This window comes from Bos grunniens, chromosome 15 (assembly GCF_055505025.1).
Source record: "Bos grunniens cultivar Pamir isolate PY7600 chromosome 15, Bosgru_T2T1.0, whole genome shotgun sequence".
In the NCBI taxonomy this organism is placed as follows: Eukaryota; Metazoa; Chordata; class Mammalia; order Artiodactyla; family Bovidae; genus Bos; species Bos grunniens.
In genome coordinates, this window is record NC_141179.1 from 65956913 (window position 1) to 65981602 (window position 24690).

The following is a 24690-nucleotide window of genomic DNA, read 5'->3' on the forward strand; positions in this document are numbered from 1 at the left end:
CGTGTCCCCGGGTGGGAGGCGGGGCATGGGCGGGCCTTGATGACTGGGCGATCAGGCTGCGCTGAGGGCAGCCCAGGAGAAGGCCGGGAAGATGGCGGCCTCCTGGAGGCTAGGCTGTGACCCGCGGCTGCTGCGTTGCCTTCTGGGCTTTGGCAGTCGCAGAAGCCCAGAGCTGGTTAAGGGGGCTGCTAGGTGGTCTGTCGGCCGTGGAGCTAGTTGGAGATGGTTTCACAGTACGCAGTGGCTGCGGGGTGAGTGGCCGGGGCTTGCTGAGCTTCTCTGTACCTGAGCAATGGGCCTGGGGCAGTGGCTTTTTGATCGAGGGCCTGCATCTGGGTGTGGAGGCGCCCGGAGCTCACCGTTCCCTAATCCTTTTTTCTGGGAGAGGGTCTCCTGACGTGGTCTAGTGCATGCCGCAAAGGGCTTTTTTGGAAGCTAGGAGAACTTGACTCCATCCCTTGGCCGCCTGGCTTCTTCGTGACCTTGCCTTGGAATTTGGGTTCTGAGGCCTGTCTCAGGCCCCTTCCCAGTCATATTTCAGGTGTCTTTAGAGTTGGCTAATTGCCCAAGTTTGCTGACATTCAGACGTCATCGTTAGCTGCTTTTATTCATTCTCCTGACCCGTCTCAGTTAGGAGACCTTCGAGGCCCCTGGGATTGCTCTACGCCAGCACTGGTGAAGGACCCTATTTGTAAATGTCTAGACATCATCACACATAGGTCCGGAAGAATGTTTTAAGCAAAACATGAGCTAGAAAGAGTGAAAATTTAGGAGGGGGATCTTACGAAGGTGTCGACTTAAAGACAGAACGTAAGAGTTGTGAGTTTAAGTTTTATTCGAGGTCTTAACTGAGTTTTATAGCCCGAGAGACAGCCACTCAGCTCTGAGGAACTACTCTGCAGAGGTGGGGGTGGGGAGGTGGGTAAGCCAGATTGCATATGAATTTTTTTGGCTAGGAAATGCATGCAGTCAAGCGTATAGCTTAGCAAAGATTACTGCCGATCATAACAGATATGTCATGTTAATGATTTTAATATTTATTATCTTAGTGTTTTTCTATGGATGGGGAGATGTAAGAATCTAGGGTTATTTAAATTCTTCCTGAGATGTGCTTTGAACTATCCTAGAGCCTGTTTATCCAAAGCAGAGTGCTTCATCTTGAATTCCTCTCAGGTCTCACTGTTGCTGGGCAACTGCAGTGAGTTGTGAATTAACCCTTGTGGAACTGGGTAGTCGTTGAAATTCCTTAAATTTATTATAGAAAGTTGTCATTAAACAAAACACAATTCTCTTGGTATTTAATAGTTTGCAATGTAGTGTGCCAGGCATTATTTTTCTTTACAAAAGGGGCTAGTGCATACTGAGCCTGATGTATAATTATTACCTGCCGATCATTCAGTCCCTCCATACCATGAATTGTAATATAAAAAATTTGGTGTAGGCATTTGCCTACATATTCTGAGCTACTTGCGGCCCAGGGGAAAAAAAAAATGTTACATGAAGTTAATGGCATGGTGAGTGTACTGAGACTTGAAGATTTAAGGGAACAATTAAACTTCTTTAGCTTAGTGTTTCATAAAATCCCTCTTGTAGCAGTGGCTTTTTTAAACTGTGTTTTAGCATTCCCTGTCTTCTCTTCCCCCAGTTTGTTAAATAATGAACTTTCCTACAGCTGCCAGAGATTCTTTCTGGGGTGGAACTCAGCAATCTACATTTTACAAACAACCTTTGGTGAATTTTCATGTACAAAACATCAACGTTTGGTGTTTGATGGGCTGCACTTTGAGATTTACTCTCTTAGAAAATCATGGAACGTTAAAAGCTCACTGTTAGGAAATAACTGAGAAAGAATGTTCTTATTAAACAGATCCTTTTGAGAATCTTTGAACATTTTAAACTCTACTGAGAAAGGGGGCAAGTGTTGCATACTCAAAAATGTGCATGCCGTTTCAGGGATTTTGCTTAGACCCAACTTGACAGTCCTTATCTGAGGCATCATGACATTTTACCTACCCCCCAACACACTGCGAACAACTTGTCTATCTACTTGAACTTCATCTGTAAAGAATCCTAGGAAAGCTGTGTTAGCTTCCGGGTGCCTCCCTCTTTGATGTATACAGGGCCCACCTCAGTGATCTAGGATTCTTTTCCTATTTCAAGATCAGCTGTTCAGTGGTGGTCCTCAGGTGTTTACCTGGTGAGCCAGTGGTTAAAGGACTTCCCCATGGCTCAGCAGTAAAGAATCCACCTGCAGTGCAGGAGCTGCAAAAGACAGATTTGATCCCTGGGTCTGGAAGATCCTCTGGAGGAGGTCATGGCAACCCATTCCAGTATTCTTGCCTGGAGAATCCCATGGATAGAGGAGCCTAGTGGGCTACAGTCCATAGGGTCACAAAGAGTTGGACCCGACTGAAGCGACTTAGCATCCACACACGCACACTCACCAGTGGTTTAGACCATGCTTCCACTGCACTGGGTGTGGGTTCGATCCCTGGTCAGGGAACTAAGATCCCACATGCTGTGCATTGTGGCCAAAAAATGAATTAAAAAAATGCCAAAGTCATTTAAATTTTTTTGAAAAAAGGTCAGCTGTTTAGCAATTCTAATCTCTTTTTCAACCTTAATTCCCACTTATCATGTAACATAACACATTCACAGGTTCTGGGGTTTGGACATCTTGGGGGTGGTGAGGCACAGGCATTAGTCTGTCTGCACGAAAGCTGATTACTGTATGTTATTGGATAGCTGTAGGTTATTTGGAAATCTTAGATTTTTTTCCTAATGCTAAGTCAGAATTTGTCTCCTGACTTTTCACATACAGGTTTTTGTTTTGCCACGATAAATATACATGACAATCCTTGAACTATTTGCTTTACAGAGCATGGATTATGAGGTGTTTGTTGGTTTTTCTCGAGCTTGGTAGAAATTATAGTTTTGTAAAACTAAACAACTATTTGGTAGTCTATATAGAGTATGAATTTGACACAATTATTGAATTATTTCCTCTTTCACTTAACTGTCAAGGATTTAAAAATCAGTCGGTTGCGAAGTCAGTTGGAGTTTTGGTTTCTTTAAAAGGTGTTTGTTGGTAGTGTATTTATGAACTATAGCAGATGCAGTGTGCTTAGCCCTTCTTAGAATTCCTTATTCACTTCTCACAACCACCTAGTAAAGTTGGCATTATCTGCATTTTTATTGGGCAGAAGAGACTAAGGCTCAGAGAAATTCAGTGGCACTCCCAAAGCCACGCACCTGTACTGGTGATGACCTGAAAAGGAGCCATGTATTTTTTTACTCTGTTTAACAAATCCTTAACTGTTTCATTCTCTGAACTGCAGTGTGTACTGAGAGGGCAGAGACTTACTCACCATACTATTATTGAGTGAAGAAATGAGCCCTAGTTGCAAGGTAGCTGCTAAGAAAGTAGTTGCCCTGCTGAAGGAACAGGTTCTGTGTATTCAGGCACATGGCCCATCTAGTCATGCTTCTGGAGATGGAGTCCTGTGTTCTGTATAGGCTTTATCCTTAAAGTATGGGGAGGTAAACAACAGTGGCATGGTTTCAGTAGTGTGTGTAGTGAGCCCAGAGGGGCTAAGTTCAGGATGATAAGGGAGAACATAAGAAGGCTTCCTGGAGGTGGCAGCCCTTCCAGGCTGAAAGAGTAGCAGACATAAAGGCCCAGAGGCTAGCTGTGATATTTACAGAAGTGGCAAAGCATTTGTAAACCATTTTTCATCACACCCTAGGCATTTAACTTTGAAGAGTTTCCATTGCTGCCCTTTCAGAGAAAATGGCTTAGTTTGGAATTAATTAATAATTAATAAGATGTTAATGTTGTTGGTTTTAAGTTGTCTCTGAGGAATAACACGTTGAATGTAAAATAACATGAGAGGAGGAAAATAAATGAGCTTCAGTCTTTGTAGTGCTTTGCCCAATATCTGACTATGGGCCTTGTATATATAGATGTTAAATAAACATATCTGGGGAAGCTAAAAATCTCGGAAGTTATATTAAAAAAAAAAACAGCTCTACCGTATTGCACATTTGCAGCTAGTGAACCAGTCTGTGTCATTTTAGGAGAAAATTAAATTTGTTGACAACATTTAAAAACTAGGAACTTCAGATAAACATTCTAAATTTTTGTCTTCCTTTGAAAATTTTAAGTTAGGACCTATATGGTGACAGACGATTGAGACTGAGTAATGACTGTTCTCTTCAGGTAGGAAATTACATACTTTGTAGTTGACCATTTTCTCTTCTCTGTTACCTCTCAGCCAGCAAGACTGAATGTCCTTTGAAATTTGTCATCACCTCCAGGTGTTGTTCTTTTCTTGTACTCTTATCTCTATGGAAAGCAGAAAACGAGAGATAGGTTATGAAAAATGGGAGAGAGCAGTGTGTGTGTGTGTGTATAAAGGAGGAAATTTATAGATTTAATATGAAAGTGAAGCATGATTGGAGCTGAAGAAACTAGTAGTAGTTAGTAGTATAGTCGCTAAGTCGTGTCTGACTCTTGCGACCCCTTGGACTGTAGCCTGCCAGGCTCCTCTGTCTGTGGGATTCTCCAGGCATGCATACTGGAATGGGTTGCCATTTCCTTCTCTAGGGGATCTTCCCAACCCAGGAATCGAACCCGGGTCTCCTGCGTTGCAGGCAGATTGTTTACCAACTGAGCTGAGGGAAGCCCAAGGTACTGATAACCCACTTCTTTCTTCTGTTTCCTCTAAGCATCTGAGTTTTTGATGGTGATTCTATAACAAGGAGAGGACTTCTTTGTTAAGAGTCAGTGGTGTGGCATGTTGACCTATAATAGACTACCAGACATTTCTTGAGCAAAGATGGGTTTATTCGGGATCTGCGGAGAAGAGCAGTTTGGAGTCTGCAACCATGGGGAGCCACATACTAATCCCCACAAGCTCAGGAAGGAGAACACTTAATACAGAGGGGCAGAGGAAAGTGGGAGGCTACAGTAAGCAGAGAGTCCACGGCTTTTCATTGGCTGAGTCCTCGCCAGGAAAGAAGAGGAATCAGTCTTCTTCCTTTTGGGCTTTGCAGTTATCACAGGGTTGACGTCCCCCTTCTGGTCTCTCAGCTCTATTTCACTGAAGTTTCTGTTTATTAATTTTTACAGTTATTTTTGCCAAAGCATAAATACTGTTTTAGGCCTGGCTCTAATTAAATCTTTCTACACTGATATTGATGAGACTGTTAACTGTTTTTTGAGTTCTTTAAGCATGGAAACAGAAACATACAAACTTGCTGAAATAAAGATAGGATAAAAGTAGGATTTCTTAGAAGGGTACACCACCAGAGTGGCTGGGCCATATCCGTTTCTTGTGGGGCTCCCATTGTCTGCTCTCTTTCTCTGATTTACGTTGGTTTTCTCCTCAGACTTCCCAATCTACTTACTCGTGGTTTTTCTTTTTCTATCATGTCAGCTTGCCTTGCCTTAATGCTGATGCAGGTCCTTACATCTGTTGCTCTTTCAGTTTAGTTCAAGCACACACCACCATTTTTGTGATCTAATTCCAGATTCCCTGGGCAGAGAAGCTGATGACCCAATGTAGGTCAGTTGTATAGAACACAGGGTTGATTCCTTCAAAGACTGCAGTTTGGACATTTCCTTTAAAAGGGAAGTGTGAGTTGGGAATCAATGATGTCTGTTATTCTGACCACTTGATTAGAGTAGAGTAGTGAAGTCCTTCATTTTAATTGTTTTGGGGTTAAGTATTGACTAGAGAAAATGGATGGTCAATTAAACAAGGCAGAATAGGCTACTCAGTAGTTGAGATCTGTGGTCATCTAATGGAAATAGAAGGGATGAATGAGATCTTAGTAGAAGCAGCAGCAGGAGAATCTGGTAAGATTTGGATTATCAGAAAGTACTTAGTACGCATTGCTTTAAAACTTTAAATTCACGATATTAAAGTGGGATATTCCAAGGAGCCATTACATACTGAACCGGGCTTCATTTTAGACTCTTTCGAACTTCCCTGGTGGTTTGGTGGTTAACGCTCTGCACACCAATGCAGGGAGCACAGGTTCAATCCCTGGTTGGAGAACTAGGATCCTACAGGCCACACAGTGCGGCCTGAAAAAAAAAAAGATTCTTTACCTCTGTCACTTCTAATCATAAGACCCATGCAAAGGTTAGTTGTGTTTTATGGGTGAAGAGATAGTCTGTGAGGTTTAGTGGTTTGTCCAAGGTTAGTAAGTGAATGACTGCTTTGGAACTATGTACGTGATAATATACAGAGGAAGAAAAGAGGTCCTTGCTTTTGGATATCTTGGAGTAGACTGCCTTTGACTAATCATGAAGTTGGGAACTGAATATTTGTGTCCTCCCCAAATTCATACATTGTAACCTAATGGGCAATAAGAGGGTATTAGGAGGTGGGGGCCTTTGGCAGGGCCTGGGTCAAAGGGAGAGGAGCCCTCATGAATGGGATTTAGTGCCCTTATCAAAGAGATTCCAAAGAGCTGCCTCAACCCTTCCACCATGTGAAGACACCACAAGAAGATGCTCTTTGTGAACCAGAAAGTGGGTCCTCATCAGCCACCATACCAAATTGGCCAGCATCATGATCTTGGACTCTCCAGAATCATGAGAAATAAATGTTGTTTATAAGCCACCAGCCTCAGATATTTTCTCATAGCAGTCCGAATGGACTAGGGCACGGGGCAGTGGGCTCATCAACTCAGGGCACGTGTGCACAAGAAAGGGTTACAGTTGAACAGAATCGGGTCTCTGCCAGCCAGAAAAGAGTTGGGAAAGTGGGTTTGGGAATAATACGTAGCATTTATTGAGAGCTTCAATTCAGTTCAGTTCAGTCGCTCAGTTGTGTCCGACTGTTTGCGACCCCATAAATTGCAGCACGCCAGGCCTCCCTGTCCATCGCTAACTCCCGGAGTTCACTCAAACTCACGGTGATGCCATCCAGCCATCTCATCCTCTGTTGTCCCCTTCTCCTCCTGCCCCCAACCCCTCCCAGCATCAGAGTCTTTTCCAATGATTCAACTTCACATGAGGTGGCCAAAGTACTGGAGTTTCAGCTTCAGCATCATTCCTTCCAAAGAACACCCAGGACTGATCTCTTTTAGAATGGACTGGTTGGCTCTCCTTGCAGTCCAAGGGACTCTCAAGCGTCTCCTCCAACACCACAGTTCAAAAGCATCAATTCTTCGGCGCTCAGCTTTCTTTACAGTCCAACTCTCACATCCATACATGACTACTGGAAAAACTATAGCCTTGACTAGACGGACCTTTGTTGGCAAAGTAATGTCTCTGCTTTTGAATATGCTATCTAAGTTGGTCATAACTTTCCTTCCAAGGAGTAAGCATCTTTTAATTTCATGGCTGCAGTCACCATCTGCAGTGATTTTGGAGCCCAAAAAATTAAAGTCTGACCTGTTTCCACTGTTTCCCCATCTATTTCCTATGAAGTGATGGGACCAGATGCCATGATCTTCGTTTTATGAATGTTGAGTTTGAAGCCAACTTTTTCACTCTCCTCTTCCTGCCATCGGAGAAGGCAATGGCACCCCACTCTAGTACTCTTGCCTGGAAAATCCCATGGATGGAGGAGCCTGGTGGGCTACAGTCCATGGGCTGAGCAGCTTCACTTTCACTTTTCACGTTCACGCATTGGAGAAGGAAATGGCAACCCAATCCAGTGTTCTTGCCTGGAGAATCCCAGGGACGGGGAAGCCTGGTGGGCTGCCATCTATGGGGTGGCACAGAGTCATACACGACTGAAGTGACTTAGCAGCAGCAGCAGCAGCAACAGCACTTTCTGCCATAAGGGTGGTGTCATCTGCATATCTGAGGTTCTTGATATTTCTCCTGGCAATCTTGATTCCAGCTTGTGCTTCTTCCAGCCCAGCGTTTCTCATGATGTACTCTGCATCTAAGTTAAATAAGCAGGGTGACAGTATACAGCCTTGACGTACTCCTTTTCCTATTTGGAACCAGTCTGTTGTTCTTACCATGTACCATTCCCCTTTCTCAGTCCTTTATGTGAATTCACTCAGTACTTATGACAGCTAATGCTGTGCTCTGGTGATAGAAATCTAGTTTCAACACAGGCTGCCTGACACCAAAGCTGGTTCTTTGCCTAACCACAGCCTTCTTCAGTGCCAAGTAATGACTGTAGACATCAGCAGAACAGTGTCAACATGCTGAAGTTTTGTTCACTTTTACGTTTTAGCGAACACCTGCTTTTTTTTTTTTATAAGTGAGGCATTTGAGTAATATCTACATTGTGAAATGTTATGTCAGCAACAGTTGTGATGGCTTAAGTTATTTTAAATAACTTAAGATACTAACATTCTAGACTGTGTATAAAGGATATTAGGACCATTCAAGAGTTAAAAAGTATATGTCAGTGTCCTCTGTAAGTTTCGAAGATGACCCACTGTTGAATATATACCTTATTGTTGTCTTGAGCATCAATTTGCTTTTATGACAAAATGTGTAAATCCCCAAATTATTAGTCATATGTTCATTCTTCCACTACATTCTGGAGTGGTGATTTCTTTTTGCCTTTGTTCCAAGATTGCAACTGGGATTCATGTAGAATTTACATTTTCTAGTTTAATACCAGGAAGACCAGTGCTGCAAGCTGAAACCTCTTCTGAAGTGTTTGGTTTATTTCACTCAGGAAATGGTTCTTCGGCCATGCTGACATACCTTCAAATCGTTGGGTGGGTACTAACTGTATGAAGGAATCAACAGGTTCTGTAAACAAAGTGGAATGTATCATGCCTCTTTATTTTTTGTACTTGGTAAGCAGTCCATTTACTGTAGCTGGTGGTCTATTAGATATTTTCCTGCAATCACGGTCTTTCTTGTATTAGCAAAACATTTCTAGGGAAGAATTAAGGTTGGTGAATTTATAATTCAGGAGCATTTCTTTGGGAATCTGTTGGCATTGACTTTTTTAGAGGGGCATAAATCTATTTGAAAACTGAAAAACTCTTATCACTTCTTCAGAAAAATGCAAAATTTTGTATGTGATTCCAGGGAACTTGTAGATCTCCCTGTAATTTATCTATAATGCCACCTGGTCTCCAACCTGTTACCATGAACATTTTGGTTATTTCCTATAGAAAATAATTGTGCTGCTTTGCAAGGGTATTTGCCATATCTAAGAACAAGAAAGGTGGCAGGCACGAATATTGGAGTTAGTTGCCATGCCCTCCTCCTGGGCATCTTCATGACCCAGTGATGGAACCCAGGTGCCCCATATTGCAGGCTGATTATTTACTGACTGAGCCCCCACGGAAACCCAAGAACATTGGAGTGGGTAGCCTATCCCTTCTCCAAGGCATCTTCCCAATCCAGGAATCAAACCACGGTCTCCTGCATTGCAGGCAGATTCTTTACCAGCTCAGCTACCAGGAAAGCCCCTCTCTGCTCATACTGTTGGTTCAAATGGAGTGACCTGACTGTGGTTTGAAATTTTTCTTGCTGCTTAATGCCGCCCTCCTAAAGCTTCTTATACGGGCCTGTCAGGGAGTGGATGACACTCCAAAAATGGGTAATTTGAGTGGAGTTTAATAAGTGGCCATTTTTGTGAACTCAGGGTATAGAGATGGCACGTACTAAAGGGCTTTTTGAGTGAGGTGCTGAGATCACCCTTGGCTTGAAGAGGCATGGACAAGGAGCACTTCCTGAACTGGGACGTGGGGAGCCTTGGTGATCTCTGATGGAGCTGTGCCCTTCAGTTAAAGGATCCAGCCAGGTCAGGCGACCCCACAAGGAGGGAGCTGAGGAAATAAGCTGACCTCACTCTCCTCTCTCCTTTTCAGTCTCTTTATGCTGCCTGTTGGTGGAACCCAACTGGAGGCCTATTAGTGTAGCCTGTTTAGTAGTGTTGGGGAGGGTTGACGAGTAGATCTGTAAGGGCAGATGGGGGACACCTTGCAGGCCCACCTGACTTACACCCATTAGTCATTACACTTTACACCTCAGGTTTAACACTGATGCCATCAAGTACTGGCTCATGTGTATGTGTATGGCAGGTCTCATGCTAAGAGGGGAAGAGAGTGAGTGTAGATTTTACACTTGGAAGAACCAAACGAGGTTTCCTTGGACCTGTTTCCCTGGGCCAATGCTTTGCCAAAAGCAAGCACAGGCTCTTCATAACTGACCTGATTTTTAATAGGATTTTTCTGTCTACATTTGAATAGCTAAATAGGAATCAAGGCTATGTAGGCTTTTAGGGTACTTTTTATAGAAGAAGAATGTTGTTTTTGGAGCAGAGGCATTTAATTTGGATTTCTGTTTGTTTTTTTTTTTTTTTTTTAACTGATACTCCTAAATCAAGTCATCCTTGATTCCTGACTTTCCCATGCCACATCTCAACTACCAGAAATTCTCATTGGCTCCACCTTTTACATGTAATCTGCCCACTCCTCACCACTTGTTCCACCAACTAGCCTGGCCAGGCTACCACCACCTCTATTCCGGTTTATTGCAGGGGTGTCCCAGTAGATGTCCCCGCCACACCCTTGGCTCGGTACAGACTGTTCTCCCTGCAGCTTTCAGAGTGTCACTTTTAAATTAGAAACCAGATCATGTTACTCTTCTGCTGAAAACCCTCCAAGAGCTTCTCATTAATCTCAGAAGAAAATCTGAAGTCCTGACTGTGGCTTACAAGGCCCAGTATGATACAAACCCTCCACCTCTATGACTTGAGCTCTGACCGTGCCTCTCCTCACACTGAGTCCGCTCTAGCACCCCGGTCCCTTGGTGAACTCTGAACATACCAAGTATGCTGTCAGCTCATTCTCGTGCTTGCGCTTTCCAGAAGGCCCTTCCGTCAGAGATTTGCATGGCTTCCTCCGTTTAGTTCTGCTCACTTTGTCAGAGGAAGGCTTCTCTGATGAACCAGGAAAATAGTCCTCCCCTGCAACTGGGTCCCCTTGCCTTCCTTCCTTTTCTTAAAAGGATCTGGTCCTTTACATGCCTTTTCAGTCTCAGGACAAGTATTCTAAGTCAGTAAAGGAGAACAGGTAACACGCTCATGGATATCTTCACTTTGTATTTAAAATCCCGTTATTTTCGCTTTATAGTTGTGTGCCGGGGACCAGCCCCGGCTGATCCAGGGAATTCGAAGCGGGGACGGCGTTGGCGAGGATCAGGAAACAACTGCTTAATTAAACGTTTATTAAGGATATAAAGAGTGGTGAAATAAGGATAGCTCAGCGAAGAAATTCAGTGAAGAAAAGAGGCTGAATAAAATTCCAAAGCAGGGAATTTACGTCACCTACGAAGGCCGCAGGCGTCCTCCCGTTCTCCCGAAGGAGAGGAGACACTAAGGCCTCCCCGGTCAGATCTTAGAAGCCCAGGCAAAATTAGTAGGCTTGACGAGCTTCCCTGCCTCAGAGGAAAAGTTCAGCTAGAAGGTGAAAGAAAGAACGACACGGGGAGACCAAATTCCGGTGAACAAAAGGACATCCTTTATTTTCCAAAGCAGTTTTATACCTTAAGTTGTGCATAGAGGATAATGGGGGAAGGGGTAGAGGCATGCAAAGACAGCAGTTCCTGATCCTTATCGAAGTCAGGCTTTCAAACTTATCATATGCAAAAGTTTAGGTGATTTACATCATCTTCTGGCCAGGAAGCCTGTTAACATTTTAAGAAACTTATTTTTCTCTAAAGGTGATTATTCTAAAGTCAGGCGCCAGCCTCCAAAAAGCATTGGAGAAAGTTGCATTCCTATAGGGCAAAGGTGAGGTGGGCTCAATCAAGAAAAGAATTAACTCAAGGGTCCAAGATTACAAACATTGAGGCAACTGCTTACATTTCTATACACCCATTATATCAATCAATACACCGCCAAGGACACAGTAGGTACGGGATATGGAGACTTAGCAGCAAACTTTGGCCCAATAAGTGAAAAACCCTTCACCAATACAATTTCTAATCAATCTTTTAACTACTCAAAGGAATCTGTGTTTAGACAGTTAAGAACATCTCCTGCCTCTCACAGTTGGGAGGCTCTGAACAATCACATGTTGCCGGAAAAAACCTATTCAGGCAGGCTAGAGGACTTCCAAAGGAGTTTGTAGGTTGAAACACTGTCACACCCAAGAATTATTAACTGGAGCTGTAAGCTAACTCTTTTTTCAGAGAGAGGTAGTGGGGGACAGCCCCCCGTAAAGTCAGAGGTGTAGGTGACAGCACAAAGCAGAAAGTAGGCAGACTCTGGTTTGGGGGGTAGATTGCTCAAGAATTTCCAGGAAGACTCCTGAGGCTTGATCCCGCCTTTGCGTATGTCAAGCCTCCTTCCTCATGACCTTTGCCACGGGCGGAGCTCGCTCCCCACAGTTGTGACCATCTCAAAGCACGTGCAGTTTTTCTTTTCTTTTTTGTCACTTATATCCTTGTGGACATAGCTATGCCTATGGCACTGCAAGCAAGTTCAATATTTTTATTGTGTTTATTTCTTTTACTCAAAATATTTTCATGCCTTTTCATTGCTGTTTATGGAATGTCAACCGCATTAGCCACGTAGTAAAGTGTACTGGGAGGCACTGTGGAATGTCAACCGCATTAGCCACGTAGTATAGTGTACTGGGAGGTACTGGGGAATGTCAACCGCATTAGCCACGTAGTAAAGTTTACTGGGAGGTTCTGGGGAATGTCAACCGCATTAGCCACGTAGTAAAGTGTACTGGGAGGTACTGGGGAATGTCAACCGCATTAGCCACGTAGTAAAGTGTACTGGGAGTACTGGGGAATGTCAACCGAATTAGCCACGTAGTAAAGTGTACCGGGAGGCACTGCAGCTACGCACTATTAGGTAGTAGTCCCAGCGTACTTTTTTGAACTTCCTTGACTGACTTTGCGTTTTCATTATGTCCTACTCTTTAGCCAAACTAAGCTGTTTCCTTCCTCTTCATTTGCATATGATGTTTCCCTATCCTGGAATATCTCTGTTGGTCCCTCACCATGTTTTATTTGCCTGGCAGATTTTTTTAAATTAAATGTTATTTTTTAATTGTAAAAATATATATAAAATTTACTATTTTAACTATTTTTAAATGTATAGTTCCAGGACATTGAGAGCATTCACACTGTTGCATGGCCATTACTGTGGTCTCCAAACCTTTTCATCATCCCAAACTGAAACTCTGTATCCACTAAACAGTAACTCCCCACTCCCTCTCCACCCAGCCCTTGGCAACCACTGTTCTACCTCCTCTCTGAATTTGCCTGTTCTAGGTAGGTACCTCATTAAAAATGGAGTCATAAAATATTTGTCTTTTTGTGTCTGGCTTATTTCACTTAGTATAATGTCTCCCAGTTTCATCCATGTTATTGCAGGTATCTGAGTTTCATCCGTTTTGGAGGCCTAATCACATTTTATTGGCTGTATATACCACATTTTGTTTATCCATTCACGTGTCAATGGACACTCGGGTGGTTTGCACTTTCTGGCCACTGTGAACAGTGCTGCTATGAACATGCTTGTGCAAACGCCTGTTCTGGGTCCTGCTTTCATTTCTTTTGGGTATATCGCCAGAAGTGAGATTGCCTCATCAAATAAATGATCATTCAGTGTTTAATGCTTTGAGGAACCATTGGGTGGTTTTTACACAGAAACTGCATTGTTTTACTTGTTTTGCTTTCCCTCCGGTAGTGCGCAAGGGCTCTTAATTTCTCCACATCTTGCCAACACTTGTTTTCTGCGTTTTTGATAATAGCCATTCTAATGAAGATGAAGCGGGACCAGCACACAAATCAAGGTTTCCTTTCCTGATCAGCTAGAGTCTCGTCTCAGCCCTTTGGCATTCTGACAGCACGGTTATCTACTACCCTCTGGCGCTTGCATGTTTGTCTTGACGTCCCATTTAAACTAAAATCCTTTGAGGTCAGGATTCTGGTCTGTGGGTTGAGGACTAGGACAGCAGGAGCTCTGTAAGCATTTGTTGAGTGCCTCGTTTGTCCTTTCGCTTTAGTAGGCAGTATTATGACAACCTACTACGGGAGAAGGCAATGGCACCCCACTCCAGTACTCTTGCCTGGAAAATCCCATGGACAGAGGAGCCTGGTAGGCTGCAGTCCATGAGGTCACTAAGAGTCGGGCACGACTGAGCAACTTCACTTTGACTTTTCACTTTCATACATTGGAGAAGGAAATGGTAACCCACTCCAGTGTTCTTGCCTGGAGAATCCCAGGGACAGGGGAGCCTGGTGGGCCGCCGTCTATGGGGTAGCACAGAGTCGGACACAACTGAAATGACTTAACAGCAGCAGCATTATGACAGCACCACAGGAGGCACATTTGCCAATAGCATTAATGAGAATTAGGTTTTCAAATGTGCAGTACAGTTAAAGAGTTCGAGTTAGTGTACTTCAGCAATGAGGACAAGGCTGGATAAAGTAAAGAGTAGAAAGGGAACCTTCAAGTTTAGGTTGGGAAGGTGAGAGGAACCTGTGAATCTGTCTCCCTAACTGAATTGTGAAGTAAGATATTGTCATGTGTGTGTGGGTGGGCGGGGGTCACTTCAGTCAATGTCCAACTCTTTACGACCCTATGGACTGTAGACCACCAGGCTCCTCTGTCCATGGGACTCTCCAGGCAAGAATAATGGAGTGGGTTGCCATGCCCTCCTGCAGGGGATCTTCCCAACCCAGAGATCAAACCCATGGCTCTTGTGTCTCTGCATTGGCAGGCAGATTCTTTACCACTAACCAACTATGAAGCCCAGGAGATCATCATATATCTAGCCAACTACATGCCTTCAGAGTTCATCCTCTTAACCATCTCTGTGCTGCCTGTTAACTGCTAACATTTTTTGAGACTTAACTTTTTGCCAGGCCGCACTGTAGTGACTTGACATGTGTAACCTCATTTAGACCTATTTTATTAAATAATAGCTTCTTTTAACACAGTAGTGCATGTGTATAGTTTAAATAGGCAAATGGTACTAAAAGGCTTATGCCAACACAGTGGATCTCTGACCCATCTTTTCCTACTCTCCCAGCCATCTTCCTCCTTAGAAGCAACAAGTTTTGTCTGCTAACTGTCCTGTGGCATTTGCTCATCTATGTTATGTATTATCTATGGATGACTTCTGATCAGTCATCCCCCTGTTTTCTCTCTCCCGTTCTCCCAATGTAGTTATTTTTCAATTCTTAATTAAATCTATATTTAGTGTTGACACCAACCAAGTATGCTTAACTGAGAATTGTCATGTATCATCCCGTATTACGACTGTAACCTTTCTTACTTGGCTAGCATGTGAGACAAGTGCAATTGTGCGGTAGTTGGAGCATTCTTTGGCATTGCTTTTCTTTGGGATTGGAATGAAAACTAACCTTTTCCAGGTACTCTTTCTGCCCCCTTCTGATGGCTATGTCAGAAGCTTTCTCTATCTCCTTTATACTTTAATAAAACTTTATTACACACACACACAAAAAACAAAACTAACCTTTTCCAGCCCTGTGATCACTGCTGAGTTTTCCAAATTTGCTTCCATATTGAGTACAGCACTTTCACAGCATCATCTTTTAGGATTTGAAATAGCTCATCTGGAATTCCATCACCTCCACTAACTTTGTAGTGATGCTTCCTAAGGCCCACTTGACTTCGCATTCCAGGATGTCTGGCTCAAGGTGAGTGATCACATCATTGTGGTTATCTGGGTCATGAAGATCTTTTTTGTATAGTTCTTCTGTGTATTCTTGCCACCTCTTCTTAATACCTTCTGCCTTTTGTTAGGTCCATACCATTTCTGTCCTTTATTGTGCCCCTCTGTGCATGAAATGTTCCCTTGGTATCTCTAATTTTCTTGAAGAGATCTCTAGTCTTTCCCATTCTATTGGTTTTCCTCTATTTCTTTGCATTGATCTCTGAGGAAGGCTTTCTTATCTCTCCTTGCTATTCTTTGGAACTCTCCTTTCAAATGGGTGTGTCTTTCCTTTTCTTCTTTGCCTTTAGCTTCTCTTCTTTTCTCAGCTATTGGTAAGGTTTCCTCAGACCAGTTTGCCTTTTTGCATTTCTTTTTGTTGGGGTTGTTCTTGATCACTGCCTCTTATACAATGTCATGAAACTCCTCCTTCCATAGTTCTTCAGGCACTCTGTCTATCAGATCTAATCCCTTGAATCTATTTGTCATTTCCAGTGTATAATCATAGGGATTTGATTTAGGTCATACCTGAATGGTCTAGTGGTTTTCCCTACTTTGTTCAACATGAGTCTGAATTTGGCAATACGGAGTTCATGATCTGAGCCACAGTCAGCTCCCAGTCTTGTTTTCGCTGACTATATAGAGCTTCACCATCTTTGGCTGCAAAGAATATAATCAATCTGATTTCAGTATTGACCATCTGGTGATGTCCATGTATAGAGACTTCTCTTGTGTTGTTGGAAGAAGGTGTTTGCTGTGACCAGTGCGTTCTCTTGGCAAAACTGTTAGCCTTCGAGCTGCTTCGTTTTGTACTCCAAGGCCAAATTTACCTGTTACTCCAGGTATCTCTTGACCTCCTACTTTTGCATTGACTCCTCTATAATGAAAAGGGCATCTTTTTTGGGTGTTAGTTCTAGAAGGTCTTGTAGGTCTTCATAGAACTGTTCAGCTTCTTGCATTCCTGGTTGGAGTTATTGCAATGCTATTCAATAGCTATTGAGCTATTTCAGTGGGGCTATTCAATAGCTATTGACCTGTTTCAGTGCTAGCAAAGTAATGCTCAAAATTCTCCAAGCCAGGCTTCAACAGTACATGAACTGTGAACTTCCAGATGTTCAAGCTGGATTTAGAAAAAGCAGGGGAACCAGAGATCAAATTCCCAACATCCATTGGGTCATCGAAAAAGCAAGAGTTCCAGAAAAACATCTACTTCTGGTTTATTGACTATGCCAAAGCCTTTGGCTGAGTGGATCACAACAAACTGGAAAATTCTTAAAGAGATGGGAATACTAGACCACCTGACCTGCCTCCTGAGAAATCTGTATGCAGGTCCAGAAACAACAGCTAGAACTGGACATGGAAGAACAGACTGGTTCCAAATCAGGGAAGGAGTACATAAAGGTTGTATATTGTCACCCTGCTTATATAACTTATATGCAGAGTACATCATGCACAATGCTGGGCCGGATAAAGCATAAGCTGGAATCAAGGTTGCTGGGAGAAATATCAATAACCTCAGATATGTAGATGACACCACCCTTACAGCAGAAAGTGAAGAGGAACTAAAGAACCTCTTGATGAACGTGAAAAAGGAGAGTGAAAAAGTTGGCTTAAAACTCAACATTCAGAAAACTAAGATCATGGCATCCAATCCCATCACTTCATGGGAAATAGATGGGGAAATAGTGGAAATAGTGAGAGATTTTACTTTCTTGTGTTCCAAAATCACTGCAGATGGTGACTGCAGCCCTGAAACTTAAAGATGCTTGTTCCTTGGAAGAAAAGCTATGACTAACCTAGACAGCATATTAAAAAGCAGAGACATTACTTTGCCAACAAAGGTCTGTCTAGTCAAAGGTGTGGTTTTTCCAGTAGTCATGTGCGGATGTGAGAATTGGACTATAAAGAAAGCTGAACACCAAAGAATTGATGCTTTTGAACTGTGGTGTTGGAGAAGACTCTTGAGAGTCCCTTGGACTGCAAGGAGATCCAACCAGTCAATCCTAAAGGAAGTCAGTCCTGAATATTCATTGGAAGGATTGATGCTGAAGCTGAAACTCCAATACTTTGGCCACCTGATGTGAAGAACTGACTCATTTGAAAAGACCTTGATGCTGGGAAAGATTGAAGGCAGGAAGAGAAGGATGAGGATGAGATGGTTAGATGGCATCACTAACTCAATGGATATGAGTTTGCGTGCGCTCTGGGAGTTGGTGATGGACAGGGAGGCCTGGCGTGCTGCATTCCATGGGGTCGCAAAGAGTTGGGCACTACTGAGCTACTGAACTCAACTGACCTTTTCTGCTTTTTTAAAATATCTTTCCCTTTAAACTTTTTTCTTTAGTTTTTGTGTTTAACTTGCCTATTTGTCCCACACCATCTAATACGTACTTAGCACAGTTTCTGGTATTGTCAGTCACATCAGCCGATTTCTCAGTTAATGTACTTTTGTAGTTTCTGTATTTCTCTAGGTGTGTAGGTTCAACCTGTCTCCCAAAGGTCTTGTCTTTTACCTCTACAGAGGAGACAACCTCCAGTCTTCTGTTGAAGGATGGTGGTGTTACTCAGCACTTAAATAGCATTCACCCAAGTCTTCAAAGGGCCAGTATTTCCAAAGGTCTCAGTACTGCCAGTTCTTGGACCTTTGGGAAATTCTCATATAAACCAGGTTGATTATCTCAGGTTTTTCCACTTCTGGTTTAGCATTCAGCTTTCTTAGACTTTCTTAGTCAATCATTTGTCTTACTATCTACGTTATTCACTTTTCTGCTTCCAGAAGTGTTGTTCTACTGTTATTTCTTTTCTCCCTGTTCTTGTGAGTTTATGTCTAAAAGTAACAAGAAACAAAGAAACAAAAAGCATATATAATAAAGCCATCAACTAGAGACAGGTACTGTTGTCATTTTGGAGTAAATCCTTTCGGTCTTTGTGTACATACAAACTAAGTAGGTAGAAATTGGATTATGCCGTGTGGGTGTGTGGGTGTGTGGGTGTGTGGGTGTGTGCAGTAGCTAAGTTGTATCCGAGTCTTTGCAACCCCATGGGCTGCCGCTCTGCTTCCCTGTCCTTTACTTAGGCCATGTATACTGTTTGAGGGACATCTTTCATGATGTATGTTACTTTAAATACTATATTCAGACAAACTATTATGCATATGTTTTCTGTTGTTGCTCATTGACATTTTCAATCTATTCTTATATCAAAATAGGTATTTGAACAAAGACCGGTGTGACATCTTTACCTTTCTTTATTCAGTACTGCAGTGTTAATATTACTTTGTGCCCTGGTACTGATTTTGAAATTCCTTGTACTTCATATGGCCTTTTTTCATCCAGCCTGCAGGTGGCAGAATTGCTTTATCTAAGCAGAAAATTTAAAGGTCAATTTTATTTAATGAGTTCTTGTGTTAGAAAGAGAAGTGATTAAATGAAAAGCTTTCTCTCTATTAGGAAATAAGCAAATTAAAGAACAGAGAGCTGTGCTAATAAAGTTCTGGGTAATTTATTTCTTCGATTTGTCTATCCTCACTTCATGATTTCTGTGTTTGGATTATAGTCGCATTATGGAACAGAGCATGACCCTATGTAAATTGTGGAATGTCCTTAATTGTTAGAGTAATGGAGCTTAGATCTGCTTCATATTAGCCACCAAGCTATTTGTTCTGCCTTTGTATTTTAAGAGTTTGCTTATATTAATCTTTTTTTTTTTTAATCTAGAGACCTTTTAGAATTGTTGTGTAGATCTTCAATTTAAAACTTTTTAAATAGGTTTTGCTGATCTATGAGTGTTTTAAAATTAAAGACATGCTTTAGAGAATAAGAAATTAAATTAATGCACTATATTTGCAGTTGAAAACTGAATTATGCTTTAGAAAGATCAGAACATCAGATGTGAAGAAATTAGGAATTGTTTAGAAAAACTGCTATAGATTCAGTGAGTGAGTGATTGCTCATATGCTCAAATGCCTGATGAAGAAGGTAAAACAGCAATATACTAAGGAAAAACGTGTTCTAAAAATATAAAATATATGCTAAAAAATGACAGTGCCATTCTGTTGAGGCAGAATATGAGATTAAAACAGTTGTGATGGATTGATGAGACTCTAAAATCAGTATATTTAAATGTAAACTGGAAATGTACATTACTTTAGTTACCTTAAAATATTTTAAATATTGTCTTTAACTGCTACAACAGGGCAGACTTATCAGCCAATAGATACACTTTTTAGCTTGATAAAAAGAAACACTAAAATGACTACAAGAGGGTTAAAGTCTTAACACAGTATGGGGTATTTTTTGAGTACTAAGTGAAATAACCTGTATGATCAGGGAAATAAAAAGCCACATTTCCTTTATTATAGTAATATGAATATGAATAGGAACTATAGTTGGTGCCCATTTCAAGGCCTCCTCAGTTTGCTAGGAGAAAGATAGAATGTACTGCTTATTGAAATGAGAAGGGAAGTGATATATAACTTCTAATGGAATTAAGCAATGTTATGTACAGGTTAAAATTCAAGGAGTCTAGAAAAGCCCATACTATCTTCAAAAGAATTGACGGCAGCCATCAGATATTACTTATGTGCAGCCCTTCATTCAAAACTGGTATTATGATTATGTAATTACCTTCCCACTGAAAAAAATATATTTGGAAAAGATGTGTATAGTCTTCAGGGAGAACGAGGATATACTAAAATGAAATATTCATTTTCATTAATAAATTAATACTTCCTTTTAAAAATGATTTTCTAGCATGAGAGTCTGAGGATAGATTGGTCAGATTAATCAGAAAACACATTCCACATTTTAGTCTCCATAAGTCAGTATAATCAATCAGGAGATAGTACTGAATAATGGAAATGTCCAGAATGTCTTTGTTTTTTTGTCACGTTCATTTCAGAGAAGGATAATGATCTATTACAGAATTTTTATGTTTTATTGTCATTATTCAGAGAAGCAATTCCAGTTCACCCATGAAGGGTGGCTATATGAGGAATGACGTTTTTATTTTTAAAATATGAAAATTGTTGTGGTTCTTGATGTGGGAATTCATAAAATAATGTGAAATTTTCATAGTAAAGTACTTAATGTCAGAAATAACGGAAAATGTGATAGTCTCATAGGTGAGAGATTATAATAGGAGAGAATCGTAAAATAAATATTAGTTGTATCATGGCACCTAGAACCAAGGTATAAAAATATTGAAGAGAGACTTTGTTTTGAGAAAATCGAATTTGTGTTTGTCATACATCAGAATCTGGACATAGAATCATTGCAGCTCATTTAGTTTGCCTCCTTGTAGTGAAACTATGTACGTGGTTGTGAAGTATTCCATCTCATAATGTCAGGCTTGAACTTTTAATAGAGAGGGATTGTTAGGCTATTTGATTAGACACATGAAGAATACTCACATTTGAATTTCTGAGTGAATAGGCTATAAATAACCGATGACTAATTAATTGATGGTCCATATTGGTAAGGATCATCAATTATTGATGAGTGGTAATAGAGTGTAGGAGAGTACAGCCTTGGGAGTTAGGCAGAATTCAGATCCCTCGATCAGGGGCTATATTTTGCTCATATATGAAATGGGTGTGTTGACCTAGAATTTGGCTTGGGCTCTATCACTGTTGGGGTATTATTGAGAGTGATGATTCTACATTTGTATCCTTATAGTTTAGTACCAGTTGAGAAAGAGGCCAAAAGTCAGTCGGGTGGAAATCAGAGTAACAGTTTTAACGCTGATGATTTTGTTCAGTTGGAAAATGTGACTTAAGTCTGTGGCCTTCTACAGTTGGACTCCTGAGTACAACCCCTATGTAGACTTTGGCCTTTTGTTTGAGAGAGAGTTTGTGTGTATAAACTACACATCCTGAGTAACTTCCCAGCACCCACTGGGCCTGCTGGCAGGAACAGAGGGAGTTGGACTTGCTGTCTGCTGTGAAGGCGGGTCCGTTTATGCCTACTGCATAGAAGAAGGGAAGGGAAAATGCAGGCTCCCTATAGGCAGGCAGGTCTTATAATGAGAAGACAGGCAGGTGTATTTGTTCGGGTCCTTTTCCCAGTCCTTTAGAGGGGAGTGAATGAAAAGTGCAGGGAGGACAGAAGCTTCCTTCCAGGTATTTCAGAGATGGAACTTCTTTACCATGAAGCCATGGGAACTCCCCATTTGAAATTACATAAAAATTATTTGTTTCCCAAAGGAAATGTTTAACTTTATTTAACATTAGTATTAAATTTCCTTATTTCCAACCCCAAAACATCAATGGGGAGAAAAAGTCCTGTTCTACTCTTTTCCACATTTGAAATATGCTAGATGTGATATGTTTTGCTTTTTTATGTCAGAGAGGTGAATAATCTAAGAAGAGAATAAGTTTTGTAGAGGATTTCAGGGAATGTAGTTTGTTACTGTGGCTGCTGCTAAAGAAGCACCGGAGTGGGTAACTGTTTATTAGTATAACCTTCCTGTAAATTGTAATGTAACAACTGTGTGCTCTGGTCCTGGAAGGTGGAACTCTTGGAAGCACATCTGGCAAATATATGAAATATCTTCTTTTTTGATACTTGACGGAAAAGTAGCCCTGCTTTATTGAGAGGTCACGCTGGCTTGAGTCTGTCTTTTTGGATCCTTAATCGAATTCTGGTATGGAACACAATCTCAGATTAATTTAATTACAGAAGTTCTCTTGCCAGATCATCCGCAACAAGGCAGACCTCTCCTTTTCACACTTAGCAGCAAGAACCCATGATTCTTGAATAGTATGTAATGTTAGGTGAAAGTAAAAACATAACCAGTTTTTTGAAGTTTAATCTTGATTATTCTGTTGTAAATCTAATCTTAATTATTGTGTTGTAGGTTATCAGAAACCAGTTTATTTTCTTTTTATTTGCCTTTTCCTTTGGTGGTTTTACCTGTAAATATTTTTTTTCTAGTGACAAAAGGGGAAGGAGAAAAAGATGAAACATAAGTCAACTTTTTTTTTTTTTTAATCTTGTAAGCGCCTGGCTTGAAAATACGCATAGAGGACTTGGGGGAACGATGAAAAAGGAATTGAAAATATTCTGGAAAAGATTACTGAACACTTAGTTTGACCAGTTGGCTGTCTTTCAGACTGGAATATTTTTTTCCTCAGATTGAATTTCATATTAATTTCCTTGAACTTTTTGTTGATGCCTCGTGAGGTGTATTACTTATTGTGTTTAATCTTTCCTTTTTCCAATTTCAGCTGATCCTATTAAGATACTAATGCCATCACTGTCTCCTACGATGGAAGAAGGGAACATTGTGAAATGGCTGAAAAAGGAGGGTGAGTAGTGCATTACTAGCACCTGTGTTATTTGAGCATTTTTGTTTTTTCCTAATCTGCTGGTTTACACAATACATGATATACATGAAATGATCGGTTCTTATGCTTGTTAACCTTTATTGTTTAAATAAAAATTTCTTGTGGTAACGTAGCAAAGGTTTTATGGGGTTAGCCTGTATCTCTGCTTTCACAAGCAGAGAATGATCAGCTATTTTAAGGCTTTTTTGCAAGTTTTAGTTCTTAACACTTCCTTTAGTTTCAGCATCATAAAGTTGTCAATTCCCTAAAGTTAGTTTGTTACTTTATAATGACTCTGTGTATGTGTGTTTTCCTGTAACTAGGCAATCTGATTATAAACTTCACTGGAAAGAACACATAAAAAAATACTAAAAAAAACTTACAGAAGAGCAGCAAAGGAGAGTTGTAGAAACATGTTACTAAGATGTTGAAACATGTTATTAAGCCTTTGTAATTAAAACTGTGGTATTGGTGCGTAGAAAGACATACTACTAGAACTGAGTAGAAAATGAGGAAATAGACACAGATGCACACCATTAGTTATAGTTTAAATAGTGAAGGAAGATGATACTAGATTTAGTCCTTGTGTTGTGCCAGGGATAAATTACAAATGACTCAGTCACTTAATGTACAAAAATGAAACTGGACAAGTACTAGGGAAAAAAAGCTAGTGAATTCCTCTGGAAGTAGATAATTACCCTAACTACAACTCAAGCTCCAGATGCAATAAAGGAACTACAGATAATTTGATAGTAAAAATAATAACTTTAGTATAGCTGAAAACATAATAAATAGAGTAAAAAAGTGACAAATTGGAGAAGGGTGTTGCAGTTTTTAACCACAGAGGGTTAATATTTCTAAAAAGTACAGAATAAGAAAACTATCAGCTGGGCAAGATATAGGAGTAGAAGATTTGCAGAAAAGAACTACAAATTGCCTTTAAACACATGAAAAGTAATATTTTGTACTAATAAATACACAAACTAATACTACACTGATTTATTATTTCTTACCAATCACTTTAATAGAAATTTAAAAGTTTGATAAGTTATCCTGTTGATGAGACTAGAGGGAATGGGAGGAAACAGGCACTCTCAAACACTGCTGGGGGAAATGCAAAATGGTATAATCCCTTGTTCAGTTGCTCAGTCATATCTGACTCTTTGCAACCCCCATGGACTGCAGCACACCAGGCTTTCCTGTCCTTCTGTGTCTCCTGGAGTTTGCTCAAACTCATGTCCATTAAGTCGATGATGCTAGGGAAGAAAATTTGTCAATACCTAGAAAAATTACATTTATATTTACCCTTTGGCCAGGCAGTTCTATTTCTAGGGATCCTATCTCAAGGCAAAAATAAGAAAAGATACACATGTGAGGCTATTTATTACAGCAGTGTTTGTAATAGCAAAAGGTAGAAACAGTCCAGCTGTGGTCAGCAGAGTTTGATGAATAACATAGACTATACCCACAGCTATAAAAGGAATGAAGAGTATCTCTGTATACTATTGTAGCGAGACCTTCAGGGCAGAAAACCAAGGTGGAAACTGGTAGATACAGTATGTATCATTCACGAAAAAAAGAGATAGGAGTACTAATATTTGGAAATTTTAAAACAAAAAAAATTAACAAAAAAAAGTGGTTATCTATAGTGCAGTTGAGGAAACAGTGTGGTGAGTGGAGAGAGTAGACGCTAGATTTCTCTGAATGTATCTTGTTTGTCTCCT

The 24690-nt window shown here is 40.9% G+C and overlaps 1 protein-coding gene across 13 annotated transcripts in view; it reads left to right on the top strand.

The window, feature by feature from the left end:
* The window catches only part of PDHX (pyruvate dehydrogenase complex component X), a 75752-nt gene that overhangs the window by 324 nt on the left and 50738 nt on the right, over positions 1 to 24690 (top strand). For 8 of the 13 annotated variants that reach the window (XR_015141628.1, XR_015141630.1, XR_015141631.1 and 5 more), the window contains exons 1-2: positions 64 to 251; positions 22868 to 22948. Coding sequence is in view for 3 of the 13 variants with exons in the window: in XM_086338627.1 (XP_086194753.1) it covers positions 92 to 251; positions 22868 to 22948 (241 nt within the window). In the remaining 10 variants the exon portion in view is untranslated. Of the gene's footprint in view, positions 1 to 63; positions 252 to 15527; positions 15629 to 22867; positions 22949 to 24690 lie in introns of those variants that run through there. The other 5 variants (XR_015141635.1, XR_015141633.1, XR_015141634.1 and 2 more) reach the window with 2 other exon arrangements.